General features: G+C 49.4%; 1 protein-coding gene across 3 annotated transcripts in view; it reads right to left on the reverse strand.

The window, feature by feature from the left end:
- Nucleotides 1–24,141, reverse strand: part of KIF15 (kinesin family member 15) — a 927,215-nt gene that overhangs the window by 397,083 nt on the left and 505,991 nt on the right. For all 3 annotated transcript variants that reach the window (XM_078663524.1, XM_078663523.1, XM_078663522.1), the window contains exons 25-27: nt 11,116–11,220; nt 10,584–10,706; nt 7,170–7,316 (exon numbers count right to left, since the gene is read on the reverse strand). In XM_078663524.1, coding sequence (XP_078519650.1) covers nt 7,170–7,316; nt 10,584–10,706; nt 11,116–11,220 — 375 coding nt within the window. The remainder of the gene's footprint in view (nt 1–7,169; nt 7,317–10,583; nt 10,707–11,115; nt 11,221–24,141) is intronic.

Below are 24,141 nucleotides of genomic sequence, written 5' to 3' on the forward strand. Positions count from 1 at the left end.
TGCCCTTGCCATGTCCCAGATTGACCATGCAAACTCTAATTGGGCCTTCCTAAGAGCTTGAGTCAGACGCTCCATCTATATCCCAACCAAGCAGCTAGATTGTTCTGACGTCAGCCTAGATTTTGCCACACCAAACCTCTGCTGGTAAAACTACACTGGCTCCCTGTTGCTCAGAGAACTCTTTTCAAAACTGTGTGTTTCGCCTTCAAATCTCGAACCAGGAAGAGCCCTAACTTTGTGACCTCCAGAATATTATCTCAGAGCGCAATCTTAGGTCTGCACGCCAACATTTATTGGTGGTCCCTAAATTTAACAAGAAGAAATTGGAGGAATCAGGTTTGCTGTGCTTGTTCCTGGAGTCTGGAATTCTCTTCTCCTTAAACATCAGAGCCACAACCTCCTATACAGTCTTGGAGTCTTCTCTGAATCTGTGCTCTTTCTAATGCCATAAAACCTTTTTGGCGTGAATGCGCTTTATGATATGCTGTAATATAACAAATATAGACGCTCACTCAGGGTACGTGGACCAACTTTCACTTCAACAAGACACGTTTCGTCCAACAGAGTATAGCCCTGCTCACATGTACAGATTGATGTTACCCGGTGCAAAGACAAACAAAGCACTCCTAAGTGTACAAACACTCAAGTGCAAACGTGGGTGCCATCATGGAACATAAGCAGCGAGCCATTAGGAGTATACATTAATTGATATAAAGGCTGATGAATGGTGCATTATAATGGTCATACATAAAGGAAACCATTGTCTCTACATACACAGGAACATGGAATCATCCTCTAGTGGGAGTTGTAAAGAGTCGGCAGGAAGGTGTGTGTAGTGACTAACAAGTTACTTACTTTTGGTAACAATATATCTGTAAGAGACATATATTAGTTATAGATTCCTTACCTTAGAATTACCCCCAGACGTCAGACTGGATCCAAAGAAATATTTTCATAGACGTACCCCTGTGGGTCAGTAGGTGGGATCGGTCGGCTATGCGTTCGTTGTGAGCACCGTGATTGCCAGGATGATGTCGCGGTATCTACTTAGACGCCGCACCTGTGCGCTGACGTCAGTTCTTTACATGACATTCCACGGCAGAAGCGCAGAGCCATGTAAGACACTGACCACTGGTGCACAAAACTAGGGCCTTGAAAGGCAGTCCATTACCCTAGACGTCAGTTCGCAGAACGGGGAGGATGGGTGAGGCAGCAAGAAATCTATGACTAATATAGGTCTCTTACAGATATATCGTTACAGAAGGCAAGTAATTAGTTCATCTTAAAGAGACAATTAGTTATAGATTCCTTACCTTAGAATAGTTACCCCAACAATACCAACCCCGGAGGTGGGTCTGCGAACTAAGTTCACACCAGAAAATCCTGGAGAACTGAACATCCAAAGAAGCCGTCTCTCCCGACTTGGCAGTCTAGGCAGTATGTTTTGTGAACGTGTGCAGGGATGCCCACGTGGCTGCCTGGCAGATGTCCCTAAGGGGGACTCCACGTCCCAAAGCAGTAGTGGCTGCAGTCGCCCTGGTGGAAAGGGCCCACAGTCCTACTGAAGGCTCCTTTTTCGCCATGGAATAACAGATTTTAATGCAAAGGATGACTCACTCAGAGATGGTCTGTTTTTGCACGGCCCGACCTTTCTTAGCGCCCACGAAGACCAACAAAGAGTTCATCGTCCACCCGGAATTGTTTGGTGCGATCCAAATAGAATAACGCACGTTTTGAATCCACACCGTGGAGTCTCTCCTCCTCCTCAGAAGGATGCAGGGGCAGGAAGAAGGTGGGCAAAGTAAAGTGGAAAGAGGTAACCACTTTGGGAATAAAAGAAGGTCTAGTTCTAAGTACAACTTTGTCCGGATGAACAGCCAGGAAAGGAGGTTTAGAAGAAAGAACCTGCAGCTCACTCACCCTGCGAACAGAGGTGATGGCAACCAGAAAAGCAGTCTTAAGAGTCAAGAGTTTGAGAGGACAATTATGTAACGCTCGAAAGAAGCACACACAAGGTACATTAGAACCAGATTCAAGTCCCACTGCGGCATTACGAAGGGAATAGGAAGAAAGAGGCAAGTAATACCCTTAAGAAATCTATTTATAATAAGGGACTTGAAAAGAGAAGGCGGATCAAGAAGCCGAAGAAAGGTCGAAATGGCCGAAAGATAGCCTTTGAGGGTGCCCAGAGCACAGCACGCTGGGCGAAAGAAAGAATGAAGATGAGAACTTCTGAAACGGGGGGCAGAAAGGGGATACACAGCCTTTGCTGTGCACCATGCCACAAATTTGTTCCATCTACAGGCATATGCCGTTTCAGTAGAGGGATGCCTGGTTGCCAAGATTACATTACAGACTTCGGGAGTAAGGTCAAAAGCTGTCAACTGTCACTGCTCAATCTCCACGCAAGGAGGTGAAGGCTGAACAGGTGCAGGTGGAGGACCGTCCCCTGCTGCTGCGACATAATATACTCCCGAAGAGGCAGTCTGATCAGAGGATCAATGGCCATGTGCAATAGCTCGGGTTACCACTCTTCATGCCCAATTCGGAGCCACAAGAATGGCTTGGGCCCAGTCGCACTTTATCTTCTTCAGCACCCTGGGCATAAGTGGTATAGGCGGAAAGGCGCATAGAAGACCGCAACTCCACTTGCGACGAAAAGCATAGCTGAGCGAGTGCCGCCTTGGAAATTCCAACATGCAGACTTGCTGACATTGCGCGTTCTCTTCTGTGGCGAACAGATCTAACCAAGGCTCTCCCCACTGCTGAAAGAGACCTTTCACCACGTCTGAGTGAAGACGCCATTCGTGTACAATCATGCACCTGCGACTGAGTTCGTCCACCCTGGCGTTCACGGAAACCCACCAGGTGTTGAACCACCAGAGACATGCCCTGATGTTCCAACCATGTCCAAAGGCAAAGAGCCTCTTGACATATGGTCCACAACCCCACCCCGCCCTGTTTGTTGCAGTACCACATGGAGGTGGTGTTGCCTGTGAACACCTGCACTACTCTTTCCCGAACAGAGGGAAGGAGTGTTTTCAGTGCAAGATGAATCACCCGGAGCTCCAGAAGGTTGAGGTGGAGCCCGGAATCCGCTAGAGACCAGAGGCCTCTGATCTCCGCCTCCCCCATGTGGCCGCCCCATCACAGAAGTGATGCATCTTTTACCACCGTGAACTCTGGTTGGGCAAGGGAGAGGGATCTGCCGTTGACCCAATCCTGGTTCGTTAGCCATCACTGAAATTGATGGGCAGTGCCCTCAGAGATCTGGACGCAATCGGAAAGATTTCCCTGATTCTGTGCCCACTGGAGCTTCACGTCCCACTGCAGAGCACGCATATGCCACCTGGCATGATCCACCAGCAGGATGCAGGTAGCCATGAGGCCCAGCAGCCTCAGGGTCATTCTGACCGAAATCCGGGATAGAGGGTGAAAGATCGGAATCATAGCCCGAATATCCCGGACTCGCTGCTCTGGAGGATAAGCCCGGAGCTGCGCTGTATCCAGAACCTCCCTGATAAAAAGGAGCTTCTGAGAGGAATTCGGGTGTGACTTCGGCAAGTTGATAGTGAACCCCGGCAAATGCAGGTGGTTCGCCGTAGTCTGGAGGTGGGAGACAACAGCCTGGGACGAACTTGCCTTCAAAAAACAGTCATCGAGATAAGGGGAAGACTGCAACCATTGATCTGCGCAGATGCGCTGCGACCACCGCCATCACTTTCGTGAACACGTGAGGGGAGCTGGTAAGGCCAAAGGGGAGTACGGTATACTGAAAATGCTCGTGGCCTACCATGAACTATAGGTAATGTCGGTGGGCAGGCAGGACGGGGATGTGAAAATAGGCGTCCTGCAAGTCCAACGCTACCATCCAATCTCCAACGTTGAGGGCAGACAGGACTTGAGCTAATGTCAACATTTTGAACTTCTCCTTCCGGATGAAGTGGGTGATGTCGCTGAGATCCAAGATAGGACGCAGGCCTTTGTCCTTCTTGGGTACCACGAAGTAGTGGGAATAACAACAACCTACTTCTGGCACAGGAACTTGCTAGATAGCCCCCTTGGCCAAGAGAGCCGTAACTTCTTGACGGAGAAGGGCCAAATGATCCTCCGACATGGTGTGGAATGTGGTTGGCCTGGAGGGAGGGGTAGTCTCGATGGGGAGGGAGTAGCCCCTTCGGACTATCTGCAAAACCCACCTGTCCGACGTGATGTTGTGCCAATGGGGGAAGTAATGGTGAATCCTGCCGCCCACTGGCAACTGGTGGCCCTGAAAGGTCAGGCTAGAAAGGTTTGGAGGCTGCTGCAGAGGGGGCACTGGTGGACTGATCCCGCCCGCTGGCCCCTAGACCCACAAAGCTGGGTCCCGCGTCCCCGGCCGCACAGAAGCTGGGTAGTTCGCGCAGGCCTTTGACTTTGGGTAGAACGTGGTGAGGCAGCCCTTCCATAACCAAGGAAAAAGCAGACTGCGCGGGGCGAGAGGTGGTAGAGAGGCCCAAGGATCTGGCTGCGGCGCTAAAATCTTTAAAGCTCTCGAGCGTGTTGTCCGCTTTGTCAGCCAAGTAAGCGACGACCATCAAAGGGCATGTCCAAAACTGTTGATTGGTCCAAGAAGCCAGTGGACCTCAGCCAGCCGTAGCGTCTCAGGGCTATCGAAATTGAAATCGTCCTACCTAGCGAGTCGTCAGTGCGCAGCCCACATCGTATGGCGAACTTCGCTGCATCTCTACCCTCAGCCACTGCACAGGAGAGAACGGCCCGGGCCTCCTCCTGGCACTGTGACAGCACCTGCGCAACCGTATCCCACACAGAGTTGGTGTAACGGCCCAAGAGACATGCGGTGTTCACCGACTGCAGTCCTAAGCGGGCGGAAGACAATCTTCTTCCCCCCCATGATGATCCAGCTTCTTGGATTCCCCATCTGGTGGAGCAGTAGGGAACGCGCCTTAGGAAGTTGAAGCGTGGATCACCAAGCTCTTGGGTTAGGGTGTTGGGAGAGGGAAATGGGGTTGCCCAGGGCCGGGCAGTGGTGTGGTGTGGTGCAATCATCCTATCTACAGGGATGTCTGTGATAGCCTCATTGAACGGCAGCAGGGCTCCGAAGAGGCCGCTGCCGGTTGAAGCACTTGGGTCAGGAGGTTGGTCCTGACCACCACAGTAGGAAGCTCAAGGTACAAAGCCTCAGCCGCCCTACGGAACACCACAGCGTAAGAAGCTCCCTCCTCCGTAGCTACAGTAGGGGGAGAAAGCATGCCACGGTCTGGAGAGGTGTCCAGACCTTTGTGTTTCGACTTACCCGAAGACAAAGACTTCGAAGAGGAGTGTCGGTGGTGACTCTGCGACCGGTTCCGCGACTTTAATCTTGACCGGGACCTCGAGCAGTGCAGAGCTGACTGGCGGGCCTCCAGAAGCTTTTGGAACCGCTCCCGCAAAGACTTCCGATTCATGGCCCGACAGTCAGAGCACAACTTTGGGTTGTGGTCACACTCCAAGCACCACAGGCACACAAGGTGCCGATCCGTAACATACATCAATTTGTAACGGGAGTCACAAAGTTTAAAGCCGGTCCGCCGATGTGACATTCCTGTGCACCAGGAGTCGAACTACACGAAAAAGATGTCGACAAAAGTCGAAAAATTACAGTTAAAAAAAACTAGAGGTACCGCTATCTCTGGATCTGCGCTGGCTGGTGCGAAATAAAAGAAAAAAGAACTGACAGCAGCACGAAAGGGCTGCATCTAAGTAGATACCGCAACATCATCCCGGTGATCACGACGCAGACGACGAATGCAGAGTCAACTGACGTCACCAACCAACATGCAGGGGTACTGCTCCGAAAAAAATTCCCCAGATCCAGTCTGACGCCTGGGGGTAATTCTAAGGTAAGGAATCTATAAATAATTGTTTCTTTCAGATGCACGGAGTAATGCAAACATAGTGTTCCGTATATTGTATTGCCATCAAATGTACAAACTCGGCAGTGCTTGAAGATCTGCTTGAGCATATCAGGCTGAGGTGAAAATATGTTTACCTTTGGTTAAAAGAAAAAAAATACCTGAGGTTGGAGGCCAACTGATGGCAAGAAAAAAAATAAGCTTCTGGCGGCAATAGATTTAAGTCTGGGGAGGGGAGGGGAGGTGTGATGCACACAAAGGGAAGTTTCCCGAATCAAGACAACTGTGCTCACTGGTCAGGGGGTACCATCAAGCTTCAGAGGCATGGGGACCTTGGTGAGCCTTTTCATTCTTTTCTTGAAAGGCTTTGGACATTTGTCAACTACGGGTCTTCTGCTGACTGCTTTCACCTGCATTGTTCAAGGTGCTTATGGAAGGTTTTGTTGATAACTTAGGCGAGGTTCACAGACTCTGGGTTAAGTGGAGAACCACCTTCTTGAAGTAATAGAAGTTCAAATATATTCAGGGTAAAACAAAAACTATTTTTACCTTGTCCCAAGAAGATACACAGTTGGCAATCTGGAAGTATGTGGAGAAGGGACTTGAGACTTACCATCATGATACCATTGAAAGAGGTCAGTGCAGGTCACACACAAACTTGTGCATGAGATGGTTGGGCATAATTAGTGGTTTGTGTTGTGAATGCAGGATCTACCGGCAGACATTTTCTGAATCAGTGTTGTTCCTTTTTGTACTATTGTTTTACCACTTCGTGTTTTCCAGTTCTCTGTTTCTGTAGTGCATATTGAAGAAAGTGTATTAAATCCTACTTTCACTGATTCTACTTGAGTGTACAAAGTGTCCTACACTTGCTGAAAATTGGTGGTCAAGACTAAAAAATGATTATAGAGCCTGGTGGATCTTGCAAGTCTTTGTTTTACCTTGCCCTGAAACTTAACACTAAAATAAAAGCTTTTTATTATTATCTGCCTAGGGCATCAAAATTATCTTCACATTATGGCTTTTTACCCAGCAATGAAAAAAACACATATAACGCACTTATTTGCACTGACAGACAGAAGAGATACACAAGTGGGGCCCACCGATATTGAGAACACAGAAGAAAGGTTATAACAATTACGGACAAATTTGGTCTCCAAGTATAATTTCAACTCTCTTGCAATAATGTTCTTTCCAGTACTCACACTGAGAACACCAAACAGCAGCGCTAGCACTGTGTTCTACTTTGCTAATGAAAAAGAAAACACACTCAACCTGTTGCTGCAGCTGGTGGTTTAGGTCTTCTTTCTTCCTCAGATCTTCCTGGACTAGCTGCAGTACCCCAGCCTGCCTGTTGGAGGCCTCTGTTAACAGGTCTAACTGCTCGGTTGCGTGGGCAAGGTCATCGCACAGGAGCTCTTTCTGCAATAAATGACAACTGTGAATAAATTATAAGCAGCAGTAAAAACTGTATTCACCCTAGCAAAAATACTTGTGCTCCCATATTACATCGTGGCTAATCAATTATTTTAGGTTTCCAGTTCTGCCCAGAAATTGCAATAGATTCTTTAAACTTGTGAAAAAGTATTATAAAGATTAATTACACAAAGAGCCTCATAGAAACACCAGCAGGATGTCTATCATATTTTTCAGAGCCTTAAACTGTTGGGACCACCTAGCAGTATGGAATGTTAATTCAGGTGTTTGTGTGCTATTTGCTACTGACCAAGATAAACGGTACTGTTGTGTGATGGAAAGATGGTCTACAAATCTTCCTTGAATCTCCAGGGTACGGGAGTGGAGCGATCAAGGACTAGCTTATGATAAATGTGAAGGTCTAGCCTTTATACATTTTAATGCATTGCTGTGTTTAGGGTCGTAGGTGCAAAGTTCGACTAGTTATAATACTGTGTACAAATTTAATTTAAATGGTACAGTGTTACTACCTTGCGGGTGGTGAGCCTAGTGGCCAGATACGACCCATCTCACGCGAATTGGTCAATGAGCTGCTTTTCCATCTCAGTTAAAATACCTTCATATTTTGAAGTTTATTTTTTCTAATTTTCAAAAACATTTAGTAACATTATATTCATGCTGTGGTATTTATTCTCATAATATGCGAAGATTAGTGATTTTGAAAGGCACAGCACTTGAGCCATTATTAATTGGAATAATTTTTGTAGGGAACAATGTACATTCATTACCCAAGGATCACATATTTGAGTATCTTGGAAAAGGGACAAAAGTAAAAGTACCATAGGAGGAAGCAGCAAGGGAACAAAAAACAGAAGATCTTGAAAAAGTACTTGTGTGACACCCAAATGGGCTTGGGCCACTGAATCGGTCAACTAAAAATGATGGGGATGGCAAGGGAGTGAGTCAAGATGGATTTTCGACTTCAACAGCATTTGCAGGTGTGGGAGGGGGGCACAAGGACAATGCGACACAAAGGACCTTATTTTTGAGGCCTGGGACGACCAAATTATGGATCTCTGCACCACCAGGTAGTTTGAGGGGCTCCCTATTGCACCACAGCTACATTTCTTCAGGCTTCCAAAACAAAAATCTATTGATGTTGATGGACATGTTAAGAGGACACGATGGTCAGAGGCTAGTGAGTACATGAGTTTGCATGGAGGGGCTGGGCAGGTCTTACATAATGAACTAATGGAGGGGGCTGTTAAAGCAGACGTTCGAGAGCTCCTAGGGCTTCTGGATATGGCGGATATGGGGGTATCCAAGTAGGGAAAGTCCCAGCTCCAACATTCAGAAATCAGCTGTTTTGATATAGGTCTAATGATAATGCAACACTTCCCAATTAGACAGATTCTGGAGAAGAAGACTGCATTCAGAGTTAGGCTGTACAAGATAATTCCGTGTACAACAAACATGTCCTATTTTGATTTAGATTTTACAAAGAAATCTGTTCAGAGTCATCAAGGAGTAATCCTTGCAACATGTCAACTGAGTGTGATTAAAATGATTCCATTTTCACATTCATTTTGGTGTTCGTAATCAGTATTCTGTTGACCATAATTCTAATGATGGGAAACGTTTCACTGAGACAAAAAGCAAACCTGATGGGTTAAGGTCACTGGACTTAACTTTGCTTAAAGTGTGAATAGAGGTATTGCTGGGGTGGCTATAACGGAGGGGAATGTCTGGACAGATACAAAAATGGTGGGGGTGAAAGTCTTAATCCACAAACAACTGGACATGATGCTCTCCCCTTTAACACCCCTAACCCCTCCCCTCCACCTTTTTTAGTGTACAATTTCCTGGACAATGAAAAATAATGCCTGCTTTGGTTACCTGGTTTAGTAATAATCTGAAGCTGCGAGCTTCCAATGGGCAGTGACATCCTGCCAGTGACCCCAATTTCAGATAAGTACAGGCCCACAGACACCAGTGTTTAACTTTTTTTTCTTCTTTCAAGCTGATGGTGCTGTGTCACTACTGTTGCCCAGCTGGCTTTTGGAAATGTGTACCACAATATCTTGGCCAACCTTCTCAAGTCTATATTATTTCAGAGGCCTTCCCAATGGGTGGTTAAATTCTTCAACTGATTGTTAGTAGGCAGTGTCTCTACCACCTTTACATTCCCTCTATGGTAGATTTCTCTTGCAGTCCCTTTAGGGCTCAACTTCACCATTCCTATGCTGAAACAATCGTGCACCACACCCTGTACTATTGTGTCAATATACATTCTAGCATCGGACAGGCTGCCATTAGTTCAAAATAAACTCCAATAAGATGGAGATCATGTCTTGGTGGCCATAATTACATCATGGTGGGAACGTAGTATTTATAGGAAAGGAATGGGTGCCTTGTTTTAATTAATTAATTAAAAACATGGAATTCAACATGAACTCCGAACAGTCTTTGATTCCCCCAGATCAATTGGATTTCTTTTACTAATTCGGTCAGCTGCTGGTTATTACCAAAATCTTTCCACGTTGAATCCTTTTTGTCTTTGCCCCGAGTCTTCATGAAAACAAACCACAACCTTTATTAGTCACTTGTTTTCTGCAACCTATTATTTGCTAGTGCCAAAGTTTGGAAGTAGGCGCATCCGCAAATCACACAAAAATATGGCATGCAGTATCAATATAGCAGATCTAAACATTTATATATGCACCAAACATATTTTAAATTGCAAAGAATAAATATGCTCAGTTGGATGCTTTTTAGAATAGGCAAAAAGTAGAACATATGCTGACTCTTAATTGGAGAATCCACTTAGTGTTCAGTGCTCATTTCCATTTTATGTAGTAGTACATGCTTCTGTTGTCTGGTTCACTGAGTCAAGAGCTTTCCTTTATGCTCATATACCACTACCCAAGTAAGTTAATACATTTACAAATGTATTTCTCATAGAAATCTTATCTTCCTCAGATGGCAAACTGTTGTCCCAGTATGATCTTGAAACGTTATTAGACTAGGTGGATATATTTCTAAGACACCAGATGGATCTCGCAGTAAATCCAAAGGATGGGATAAATTCTGAGTAAGTTCAAATATCTCATCACCTCAAGGTCTGCGCCAATGATTTGCGAATAGTTCTTTAACCATGACTAAACATACACCTCAGAAAATGTAAGCTCAGAATCTGTGAGCAATGGAGAAAAACAATGCTATTGCAGATAAATACACATATTACAAAAGATCAGCGTCAAGGAAAATCCTTACCTCAACATTATCAGCAGACTGTTTTCTTTCCAAGTCCTCCTTAAGTTTCTCAATCTGAATGGCTTGATCGTCTATAATGGATTTGTATTCCTCCTTAGCAAGGAGAACAGCGCTATATTTGAACTGTAAAATAAGCAAAAATATATACTGAATCCAATACACAGAACAGCACATGGATATGTCTTCTAACATAAATTGTCTAATATTTTCCATAAACGTAATTTGCTTTAGAAAATGGATGCAGGTGGTATCTTTATTTAAGAGCAGCTTCCTATATCATCTCTTTGCAGATTCATCTACTTTCCATAAGTAGACAGAAAGACCGACATTACAGACATGTCACCATTGCTACCAATAAGTGAAGTACAATGTTAAGAGCTTTATTGAAAACCTACTTTCATTGGCCTTCTGAAAAGACAGATAGCGGATTTCATAATTTGCCCAAAAGATAATTTAAAAAAAAGCACATACATCAGGACTACATGTGTACAAAGAACATCAGTGCATATAATAGTAAAGGACTAGCACATACATTCAGGTCTTCTAGTTCTCCACCCATCAAATCAATGGATTCAGTTTTAAGAATGATTGATTTTCTCAGCTCCTGGATTTGGCTCATCAGATCCGAAACTACTTCCTGAAAGAACAAACATATTAAATATGGTTTAGCAAGAATAAAGCCAACAAATGAAGATTATTTTTGTTTATACAGTTTCTGGTGGATTTAACAGAAAATCAGAAGAATGAAAATACACCAACATTTAGAGGCACATTATAGGCTAGTGAATTTTTATAGTAAGGCCACTGCCTATGTCATTTACGTTAATATAGCATAGATGGGAATAGGACAGAGAACCAAGTATGGGCACTCATCTGCGCTAGTGCGAAGGAAAATGGGAACACTAAGAGTGCATTCGTATATGAATAAAGCATGCGAGTGGGCACGTATAGCTGAAATTAAGACCAATACTACTCCGGACAATTGCCATCAAGTGTTTTGTGCACTATACAAAATGTCTTAACCTTTAATTCACTGGTAACCTGTAGATGATATTCAACTGGTATTTAACAGGTGTGTGCTGAGGTAAATTAAGTAACAGATATGACAACTGCATGAAGGTGACAGATAAGATACCCAGGTAAGCCAAGAAAAAACACATTCCTCTAATCGAAACAAGCAGAGTTAGCTTCCTGGATCACCAACCTTCTCCCTTTATTACAGAGGTAAAGAAGAATTCCGCTCATACTCTTCAAAAGAGAATAACATATACAAGTGATGATGATGTCATGCAGGCAGAAGGTAAAATCAGTGTTAATAGCGGGACATGGGAGTTGGCCAAGAGCCAGTGACTTCCAAACCGAGACCCGGGAATAAGGATGATGCTGTAGAATAAACACCTCAATTGTATCTGCATTCAACTTCAAAAATGTATTGGTTACCAAACAAGTGAAAAAAGAAATTCCAGAACTTTAGGGGAAACATCTGAGTTGCTACCAGTTTATTGTATCCGTAAATAAATAACATACTTAAAAAAAATAATTAAGCTGAAATGAGGGCAGGAGACCATCTTCTGTATGGTATTCCGCCAGAGGTTTTTGCCTTCCTATGCTGAACCTAATTTTGCTAGCCCTAGGGCTCTGTGTACTTTACCCCTCCAACCAGAGATAAAGTGCTTGTGCTCTTCCTTCTAAACATAGAGAAACCGGCATTCACACAATTGGCACATTTAATTGACTTACAAGTCCCTATTATATGGTACTACATGCACGTAGGGCATATCAATTAAATGCTATTAGTGATCTGCAGCACTCATTGTGCCAGCCATTATAGTAGCACTGCAAAAAAATGCATCAAGGCCTGCAGCCTGTGTAAGCAGTTTAAAACTGTAATTTTGTCCTAGCAAAATAAGACCTTTTGCAGGCCTAAAAGTTGATTTTTGATACTTGTAAGTCACCCCCCAAAGTAGGCCTTATAATGCCCATAGGCTGGGTACATGGTATTTAAAAAGGAGGAAATGTTTATTTAATGTTTTACATGTCCTGGCCTGAAAAGCCCCCAATATCTGTTTTCACTGTAGCAAGGCTGGCCCTCCCACAGGAAAACACTGGGTTACATTAGAAGTAAATATAATGTTTAGCTTCAGTTTGGGGCAGTGGACAAAAAGCTTGGGTGTGGAGACCAGTTTTTCTTCCTTGTGTAGGATGGTGGTCACCCCCCAAAGTAGGCCTTATAATGCCCATAGGCTGGGTACATGGTATTTAAAAAGGAGGCAATGTGTATTTAATGTTTTACATGTCCTGGCCTGAAAAGCCCCCAATGTCTGTTTTCACTGTAGCAAGGCTGGCCCTCCCACAGGAAAACACTGGGTTACATTAGAAGTAAATATAATGTTTAGCTTCAGTTTGGGGCAGTGGACAAAAAGCTTGGGTGTGGAGACCAGTTTTTCTTCCTTGTGTAGGATGGTGGTTGGTGGGCTCCAGCCCTTTCCTGCACTTCAAAAAACATGCTTTCCCTGTCACAGGAAGGAGGTGGTACTGCAGAACCGGTTTGTAGTGGCAACCACAAAGGAGGGTTTGCCCATTATCATAGCCACACAGGGAGCTCTGACCAGGGGAAGGAATTTACTGTCATGTTGGATTTAGGTAGATGGGGACTATAAGATAGTTTACAGTAAACACACAGGAAGCGCTGCAAAAATGTTTAAGGTCACTCCAGAGAATTTTAACCCCATAGGTTAGGGAGAGACCAAGAGTTTCCCCCACCTACAAGCTGGCACTGGACATAAATGTAGTACCCACAGTACCACCCTCAGATCACTTCTGGACCTGTGAAAAGCCCTTAAGACTGGCCCTGCTCTCCTCCTAATCAGGACAAAGAAGTAGATTCCAAGGGTCATAGGGTTGGCCTCCTGTTTGGCTAGAGGGACACAAGCAGGTCCAAGAGGCTCATATTCCTGCATTCCCAGCTGACCAGTTCCAACTGAACCTACCCAGGACCCTGCTGCTGGCCTCTGCTGGAGTCTTGATCTACAAATGCTGTCTCCAAGGTCCTGGGCCCTTGGCTGCTGTCAAAGTGTGCTTCTAGTGAAGTTTCTTAAAACTTGGAAAACGTTTGAAAGTTTTTGCCAATGTTTTGCTCTAGGAACCAAGCCAAGCCATGTGACGAAGGTGGGTCACCCCTGGGTCAATGTTTTAAGTTGCTTCTACCACGTTCTGCAGTAAGACAAAATTCAGCTGGACCTCGCGGAGAAGGAGCCCAGCCTCGTGGATCCCTCGGGGTAAAGGCTGCAGGCTTGCTGCACTGAAAAGAACAGAGCTCCAAAAAAGAAAGTAAGTTCATGGGTAAAACTTTTCACTGGAAGAAACCTGGTACCTGTCTCGTGGTCGGCCTTTACTTTTGACTTAGTCCCTGTCATGCGCATCCAGTGGTTGGCATTTCACACTTTTTGCAGCTATTTTGAACTTTAAACTTTAGAAATGTAGAGCTCCAGTTCTACAAATTGGATTTTTGTCATTTTGGAGTAATTTTGTTTATTAAAATGTACTCTATGTTTCTAAATATGTTTGGGACTATTCTTGTGTTTTCATATTACTGTACTGTTACCCGGACAAGAATTGTGATTGAGGTGGATTCTCATCCCCTTCAACTAATACTCCAATCTCTTACAAGAAACTACAAATTAAATAAACAAAGGCGGAAAAGTAAATGTTAAAGATCTCCTCAAAGTGCACAATATATTATATATATTGTTTTCTTTCAACACATTTTATTGTGATGTTTTGCATGATACAAACATAATCCATAGAAAGAATAAAGCAAAGGAACTAGAGAGGAGACATACTTTGCATGAGTGGTCTGATGAGACCGAACGAATACACACTTAAAAAGTAAATTAGGGGGCGTGGCCGAGATGGCGACCTGAACAGTCGCAGGTCTGCGTGGCTCCCTGCCCTAATTCCCCTTCAGCACCCATAAACATAGCGAATTGCCCCCAAACATCGACCTTCAAGAGGCCCTGCTCCCCACAACCGCCGCAAGTACCCCCGACGCGACTGAGAGGCCAGCGGCGTCCCCTGCAACACCGGGAAGCCGGAGACTGCTCCCGCCCGGGGGAGACCCCGACCGAGAGCAGCGAGAGGTGCGGAAGGCGCCAAATCGAGACCCCGGGCTGGGCCTAAGCGGACTGACCGAGGAGGTGCTGGGCGGCCGGGGACCCTATCGGGGGACGCCGCGTACCCCCCCGACCTCCAGAGGCGCCGAGTGAGCAAGGGGCTGGCCTGGCGCATTGAGCTCCCGGCGGCTGAAATCTGATACGCCGGGAGCGCGAAAATTGAGGGCCCGGTCTGGGCCTATGCGACTGGGCAACGGCGGAGCACTGGAGGAGTTGGCCCACGCAATATAAGCACCTGACCCCTGAGGCAACTGGCAGGGAGAGAAGAGACTCGAGCGGCCCGTGGAGCTCCCGGCAGTGAGTAACAAGGTGGGCCGGGAGCTTATAAATCGAGGGCCCGGTCGGGGCCTGGCGGGATAGCGTGGGCCAAGCGGGTGCAGAGTCGGGACCCTGGGAGATTGGAGCATTGGCCGGGAGTCGCCTCGCCCGCCTGCCTTGGCCCCTGGTGGGCGGATAGTCCTGTATTCAGACCTGGAGTACCTGGCTCCTGACGGCGGCCGGTGAGCTCCACAGAACAGTCGAGAGGGGGGCCCAACCCAGGCGGTGGTCCCCCGTGGCTAGTGGGGCGGCGAGTTCGCCGTCGGCGGCAAGTGGAGCGGCAGGCGTAGCCACAGCACAGGATTGCCGGTGAGGAAGCCGCGGAGAAGCGGCAGCCTTGGTCCCGGCTGAGCGGCCCCGGGAGCGGTTGACACCGGCGCCCAAATCGAGGCCCCGGCTTGGGCCTGAGCTGGCTTGAAAGGGGAGCGCCGGGTGGCTGGCGGCCGAGCTGAGTGTTGTTGCGCCTCCTCGCTCGGGGCCCGGTCGCCACTGACTGGCACGCTGAGAGTCCCCGAGGTGTGCCACCCTGCGACGTAGGAGACCGGCAGTGCTGGCATCAAAGGCCCGGTCGGGGCCTACTCACCGGCCGGGAAAAGGGCCGGCTGCGGACAGGACCTCACCTGCGCCACTGGGAGGAGCGCACTGATTCGGGAGCAGCGAGTGTGGGCTGTGATCGGGGCTCCCGGAGGCGGCTGGGAGGCGATAGTGACACCTGCGGCCCTGATCACCGTAGGACCTACCCACGAGCGCGCACCCTGACCGGCAGCCGGGCGGGAGGTGGCCATCGCCAGAATAGAGGGCCCGGTCTGGGACTAGGCGGACCAGCGGAGAGGAGCCAGGAGGTTGGAGACGTCTGCAATCTCGGAGGGAGCGGTGTCCCCCGGAGGAGCCCTGAGCATTACGGGCGGTGAGTGGGGGCACGGCTAGCGTCGGACGGACTAGGCCGCGACGACCGCGGACGCCCGGGGAGCACTCACGGGACAACAGGGGCATTGGGCCATTGGCGAGTGGCGATCTGTCAGGCCCGGCGGCCCCCCAGAGACACTGCATAATCCCTGAACCCCGGAGTCACAGCGATCCCCCGGGGGGTAGTGACTGTCCTGCCGGAGCGTCAGCCCGAGAACGTGAACGTAGAGAGAGGGCTCGGCGAACCACACCAAGATGGCAAATGCCAATCGAAGAGGAGGCCGCTCTATCGCCGACCTGCTGGGGAAACAATCCCAGAAAGGGGACAAGGCTCAACCGGCGTCGTTGTCGCCCATACCCGCGTCCGGTAAGAGTGGGAGCCAGGAGGAGGCCCCGGTCACGAGATCCTTCCTCGAGGCCCTCTTCGGATCGTTGAGAGAGGACTTCCAGACTCTTAAGCAGGAGTTGGTGAGCGAACAAAAGGAAATACGCAGAGACATGGACGGCTTGGGGGAAAGGGTGGCCGCGATGGAGGAATCGAACCAGGTCCGCTGCGAGGAGATGGTGCATCTTCAGCAAGAAGTCCTGCGGCTCCATGAACAGCAGATAGGTCTACAGGCACACGCCGAGGACCTGGAGAACCGCTCCAGGCGGAACAACATCAGGGTCCGGGGCGTGCCATCGAAGACGGAGGGGAATAGTGTCACCCTATATCTCCAGGAGCTGTTCCGGGAAATCCTCAAGGAGCCGGCGGACTTCCCCATCCGCATTGACCGTGCACACCGAGTGGGCCTGCCCCGCCGGGCTCCTGCACCTCCCCCGGACATACTGGCGTTCCTCCCAGACTTCCCCCTGAAGGAGAGAATCCTTAGAGAGGCGCGCCAGTCTCGACCCCTCTGCTTCCGAGATGCATCAGTGGAGCTCTTTCAGGACCTCTCGGCGATCACACTCCAAAAGAGACGGGAATTCAAGATTGTCACCTCTTTCTTGAGAGACAAGGAGGTGCCCTACTCCTGGGGCCATCCGTTTCGACTAATCTTCCGTTGGGATGGCTCTCTCCACCAGATGCGCTCCCTCCAGGACGCCTGCACCTTGCTGGGGATCGAGCTCCCGGAGCAGGATGTCAGCGACGACACTAATACGGAGTCGTCACAGGAACGCTCATCAAGACCCCGTCGCGACGGCTGGCAGAAGGTCCGCAGACGGAGACAGCCCAAGCGGCGGGCCCGACCGGACCCATTGACAATTGCCAAGGAGCAGGCTGACGCGGTTCAGGAAGTAGCAAAGGACACCTCTGGACCTCCATGAGTCACTCCTTGCGGGGGCGTGCAGAGACAGTAGCATCATGAGGGGTGGCGGGGTGGGGAGCCACGACGGTCGCTACCACCACGTCCCTATCTGTACTTTGACTCCGACTGGCTTGGGTCACTTTGGACACTGACTACTCCACAGGTCCTTCCTTCACTAGGTTGACCTGGGACTATGATGTTCATTCTGGTTTCTTTGGTTGGGTTTTGGGGATTGGGGTGGGGGGGGAAGCGAAGGTGGGGGCGCAGGGGACAGTTCATTTTTGGGGCTAGAGAGGGGGGGGGAGTGGGGGACGGGTCAGTTGGGGTGAGGGGGAGGGGGTGGGTAGGCGGTGTTCTGCAAGAGGGAGTTGGAAGGGTGTTGGTTAAAGGGAGGGAGGGGGGAGGGCACTCTCCTTGTCCAGGGCCTGTGGGCTCTTTACTGGGGGTCACGAACTGGGGTGGCGCTGACCAGGGGACTGCCCCGCGCCATGCCGCCACATCGCGAGCACCAGACATAACGATAGCTTACCACTCACTACGCCCACCATGACACGCCCACTGAGGATACTTTCCCTTAATGTGCGAGGCCTCAACAACCCGGTCAAACGCAGAGCAGTCCTGTCCTTCCTAGACCACTCAAAGGCAGATATCTGCCTCCTACAGGAGACACACTTGGTGCCCAAGGACCACCTTAGGTTGCGGTCGCGCGCCTTCCCGTGGCAAATTTTCTCCTCCTCACACAAAAAGGTTGCTGGGGTGGCTATACTGGTTGCTAGGTCCTTCCAGGGGCGGGTCATGCAGAAAGAGGCCGAGATCAAGGGGCGGCTTCTCCTCCACAGCTTCCAGGTGGCGGGGCAGACGTTGCTGGTGGGCTCGGTGTACGCACCTAATGAGGGGCAGGAAAAGTTCCTTCTCACGGCACTGGAAGCTGCCACAGCCACTACACATCCACACCTACTGCTTGGGGGAGACCTGAACCTGGTGTTTCACAACACGGCTGACCGCACCGGCCAGAGGTTTGGACAGGTGGGGGCACTCTCAGTATCGGGGCATGCACATCTCTCTGACCTGGCCATCACTGACTTATGGCGACATTTCCACCCACATTCCGCGGCTTACACCTACTACTCAGCGGCACATAAGACCTACGCGCGACTGGACTACTTCTTGTGTTCCGCACAGCTGATGGCGCAGGCCGAGGACGTAGAGATACTCCCAGCCTCGCTGTCTGATCATTCCCCGGTGGTGGCTACTCTCCGGATGGCGCCTACGCCGACACCACGGCGCCACTGGCGGCTTCGGGACGGACTCCTGTTGTCGCCCGCAACACAGGATAGGCTCAAGACCGCGCTCGCGCAATTCTTGGCCCACAATGCCAACGACGACACGTCCAAGGCCACTCAATGGGCGGCCCTCAAGGCGGTCCTGCGAGGCGAGATCATTTCTATCGCCTCCGCTGATAACAAGGACAGAGCACTGAAAAGAGCCGAACTCACTCAGCGGGTGGCTGAATTGAAACAGATGCACCAACGCACTGGGGCCGCGCGGGCGTGGCGCCAGTTATGCACGGAGCGGAAGATGCTCGCGGCACTAGACCAGGATGTGGCAGAATACGCCGCCATCCGTCTCAAGCACGTGTACTACACCGGTGGTGACCGCTGCGGGAAGCTTTTAGCGAGTAGGCTGCGGGCACAGGAACAGAGACGCCAAGTGGGCGCCCTCAACTCCACGCACGGGACGCAGGTTACGGAAGATGCAGATATAGCGGCAGCTTTTGGCGACTTCTACGCCGGCCTCTACGACGCGGATCGCCTTGACCCCCAGGTGGGCCTGGACTATCTGCACAGCGCGACGCTCCCCACCCTCACGCAAGCACAAGCGGACTTCCTAGACCGGCCCATTGGCCTGGAGGAGGTCATATCAGCGATATCCCGCCTCAAGGTGGGGAAGTCGCCGGGACCGGATGGCTATACGGCGGCCTTCTATAAGACATTCTGCCAGCAGGTCGCCCCCATCCTGCGCGACCTGTTTAACACCTTTGATCGACCCGGTGCCATTCCCCCGGAATTGCTGGAGGCGGCCATATCAGTGATCCCTAAAGCTGGTCGTGACCCGACGGAATGCGGCTCCTATCGGCCCATTTCCCTGCTTAATGTGGATTTGAAACTTTACACCGGCATCATTGCGAGCCGCTTGGCGCCGTATATGCAGCAGCTGGTAGACCCTGACCAGTCGGGATTCATCCCCCAGAGGCAGACCAGCGACAATACTCGGCGAGTCCTCCATCTCATCGAGGCTGGCTCGCGCACGAGACCGGGTTGCATGCTTCTCACCATCGACGCAGAAAAAGCGTTCGACAGGGTGCATTGGCCCTATCTGGAACAGGTGTTGCAGCGCTTCGGGTTTGGGGAAACTCTCTGTCACCGCATATTCAACTGTTATCGGCGTCCCAATGCCGCGGTGCGGGTCAATGGCCATACCTCCCCGAGGTTCGAAATCGGCAGGGGTACTCGACAGGGCTGCCCGCTCTCTCCCCTCCTGTTCGCCCTCTATATGGAGCCGATGGCGCAGAGAGTGAGACAACACGATCGCATCTCGGGTGTCCGCTTTGGTGGTGACACTCACAAAATTAGTTTGTATGCGGACGACATACTGCTATCCCTCACTGACCCGATGCAATCACTGCGAGCGCTTTTCGTGGAACTCCACACCTTCGCGCAAGCCTCGGGCTTTAAAATCAATGAGGCGAAATCGGAGGCCCTGAATATCTCACTGGCCCCCGACGTCCTGACGGAGGTCAAGGCGGAGTTTCAGGTGCAATGGTCGGCCTCCTCCATCTCCTACTTAGGAGTCCACTTGGCGCCGACAGTGCGGGCCACTGCAGAGGCCAATTACGCGACTCTGACGGGAAAGATCCGTGACCAGCTGCGGCGTTGGAGGCCTCTCACGCTGTCGTGGCTTGGCCGAATCGCGGCGGTCAAGATGACCTTGCTCCCACAGATTTTGTACCTGTTCCAGACACTCCCCCTGCGACCACCACGTGAGTGGCTCAAGAACACACAGTCGGACTTGTCGAGATTTATCTGGAATGGGCGACGTCCGCGTTTCAAGCATACTATAGCGACTCTGCCACCGGAACATGGGGGAGTGGGGATACCCGACCTCGCGCTATACTTTCAGGCGGCACAACTACGCACGTTGGTGGAGTGGCATCAACTAGAATCGGGCAAGCACTGGCTCTTTCAAGACCAGGCAGTGGCCGGTCGTCCACTACAGGGGGTCCCATTTCTCCCACGGTGCCACAGACCCCCCAACTTATACGCCTCCGACATCACGAGCACCGTCCTTGGGGTTTGGGACAAGGTTGCTGTGAAGAAGGGGTTGACTTCTTTTCCGTCGCCGATGACGCCGATCTTTGATAACCCAGATTTCACACCGGGACTGGACACGAAGGCTTTTGAGGCATGGCGGGCGACCCCCTGCAGAGCGGTGGGCCACATGTTTGACCTCAAAGGGATACTTCCGTTTCACCAGGTGCAGCAGGACTATGGTGTTGCTGAGGCAGACCGACTGCGATACCTACAGGTGCGGCACTGGGTCCTTCACCCTTCCATCTCACCAGGCGCCCAACGACATCTCACACACTATGAGAAGTGGCTATGGACCCGCACATCAGATAAGAAAATCATTTCGGATCTATACCAGCAGCTTCTCCTCACCAATACTCACACATACAACGCAGGTCAGATTAGGTGGGAAAGGGACCTGGGGCGCCAACTCACGAGGAAGGAATGGGAGGGTGTCTACTACAGAGCCAGACATTCGGCCCACCACACAGGCCTCACTGAGACGATGACCAAAATTGCCACATACTGGTATCACACCCCCGAGAGGTTGCATCAGTGGGACCCCCGAGTGAGCGATCGCTGTTGGAGGGGGTGTGGGGAATTGGGGACACTGGAGCATTTGCTGTGGGGATGCGATAAGCTCCGTCCGTACTGGACCTCATTGACTCCCACCTAGATACACAACTGCCCCGTTTCCCTGCCTACATCATACTTGGTCTCCCTAACGCCCTCATGTACCCTCTGAAGTCCTGGAGGGGTAGACTGATTGCACTGGCATTGGGGGCGGCGGTACAGAACATTGTGGCTCACTGGAGGGCGGCGCAGGCTCCACTGCAACTGGGCTGGTTACATAGGCTTTGGGCAATACTGGGTATGGAAAAGCTCTCACTAACCGCGACAGGGAGGGGGGTGGATTTTGCAGCTTTGTGGCAGCCCTTCCTCTCCCTGCTGACCGGGGAATTCCGGGAGGTAAGCTGTCCCCGGTATCTCCGACTGCTACGCCTCGCAGATACCCCATTGCCGGAGCCTGAGGCGCGTACACGCAAACGCAAGGGCCCGGTGACGGCGGCTCCACTGGGTTCGTAGATGAGATGGCGTAGATGTGATACCCTGTGCTTGACTACTGGACAAGGAGGGGGGGGCAGGGAGTTTGGGGTTAGTTTTGTTTCATTTTGCAGACTCTTGTTTCTTCGCATTGTCATTAGCTCCACTTGCATCCTCCGAGCACCTCTTTAGACGCGGCCGGCCCGGATGGGTTGTAGGCGGCTTGCTGTGTTAACTGTCACCGTCTGGTATCACTATGTTGGGCGTGTACTATGCCACTGGCCCAGACAGCCGCCCCTCGGCGTCGATGCTAATTCTCTTTGTGAGGTGCAGTGTGATTATTCTTTCTGCTTAATAAACAGATTTAATACTAAAAAGTAAATTATACATAAAACACCAACGGCAGCGGTGGTAGAGTAGGGTAGGATTGTGATAATACAATTGCATTACAAAATACTAATATGTTAGGGGACAGAAAAAGGCTCCAGTTGTGAGGCATACAAATACTATGTATGACAGTCTTAAGACCTATCACTATTGCATGAGAAAGCATTTAAAAATATTATACAACAACAATATATACAGATGCTCACAGTTCTTGAGCTATCTCAGGATTGTAGGAGTGAAAGGTACATGAATGCACAGTGTACGGGTCCCTTACTGGGAGATAATGAGTATTTAGCTGACAGGTGGGGGAGGAAATAGTGTGTATATTGAGGATGAGGATTGAGGATGAGGACTCATGTGGGTTTATTGTTAGTGAAGCGGGTGTCAAGATTTCCCCATTAAGGTCTATGTTGTGATTTCCAAGGAGAGTGCTGTAAGGCGATGTTATCAGCGCCACTTATACGAGCAATCCAGTTCAGCCAGAACTTAAAGGAGGTGGCCGCAGTGTTTGTCCAATTGGTAAGGCTGGATCAACAAGCTGCTGTTAGTAGAATATCTAGTAGTAGGGCATTGTTGTGGGAGGTTTGGCGAGGGTCAAGAATTCCCATAATGATAGTTTGGAACTCGTGTTTAATCTGAAAGCCAAATGGTGATGAGCGAAACTCGAATACTCTGTCCCAAAATGTGTTGATAGCGCTGCATGAAAAGAGCAAATGTGGCAAATCACCCTTTTTTTATTACAATTCAAACAAGTTGGGTCATCTTTCAGGCCAACCTTATGAAGGCGAGAGGGGGTCCAAAAGATTCTATGTAGAAGCCAGTATTTGGTTTGAGAGTGTGCTGGTATGATTTTATGAGAAACAGATTTCCAAATTGAGTTCTAATTCTCTTGAGATAAAGAGGTATTTTGGTCCCATTTCTCTTGTATGCCTAGGTTTAGGAGTGTAGAGGTAGGTTGTAAATGTTTGCAGTATCTTGAGACCTGGTGACTCCGTCTGTGGGCAACAGTAATCAGTTTTGGAAGGGAATTGTAGAAGTCAATATTTTCAAGGTTAAATTGAATCTGTAGCTCTCTGAAAAAAAGTGGGTAGTTTTTTGGGCCTAATAGTGCTAAAAAGTGGATTCCTTTAGAAGACCAAGACCAACAAATTGGAGTGCCCTTAATCTTGAATAGCGTGTTATTCCATAGAGAAACCAAGTTAGAGTACTTTATCGGAACTTCCAGGTTTGAGTCTAGTTTTAACAGGGCCTTTTTGATGTTTTGGAAAATATGTTTAGCTGGTAGAGAGTTTAATTTTAATGGAGAATCATGATAGGGTAAGAATCCTCTAGAATTGCTCTTTCGACTAGAAGCCATGGTGGAGTGTAGTCCAGTGGAGGGAAAATTCGCGTAAAGCCCTGTTTAGCCAGGAAGGCTGTTTGGTAGGTTCTGAAATTTGAAAGGTTTACTCCTCCAAGGGAGGTAGACAGCTGGAGTTTTTAGATTGAGATTCTACGATGTTTATTTTGCCAGATAAAGGTGCTTAGGAGTTTGTCTAGCCTATGGTGGAAATAATTTGAAAGAGTGGAAGCATGGATATACAGTAATTTGCTATAGGTGAGATCATAATTTTTATGGTCTCAATGCGGCCCCACCATGTGAGCATCATCTCCCTATGGCCCCCAGCAACACAATGGAGCCACCTGAGTCTTGTTCCCGGTTTGAACAGGGGGTAGCCCAGCTGGAACCAAGTTTATCTTCATCACCCCATTTACTCTTGAGAGGGTGGGGAAGTCAGCCCCCTTGAAGAAACATCTAGGCCCCAGTGGAGTCAGGAAATGCTGGACTTGGAGGAAACCACTATCAGTGGGACATCACCTAAGGATCTAAATATTTCGGGCTGCAGCCGAGACTGTAAAATGGGGGGGGGATGCTGCTAAGCCATATCAATATGGTGAAAGTAGAACCTCCTTCCTCGTTACCTCCTGACTTTACAGTTGGTGCATGCCATTCATCCTCGAGGTTGGATGTCATGGTCCTAATGCAAAAACTTAGCAGGTTATTCTTGAGACAGTGACAGCGAACACAGATACGATAAAGTCACATAAGGTGTAT

The sequence above is a fragment of the Lissotriton helveticus genome, chromosome 10 (assembly GCF_964261635.1).
Source record: "Lissotriton helveticus chromosome 10, aLisHel1.1, whole genome shotgun sequence".
Taxonomy (NCBI): Eukaryota; Metazoa; Chordata; class Amphibia; order Caudata; family Salamandridae; genus Lissotriton; species Lissotriton helveticus.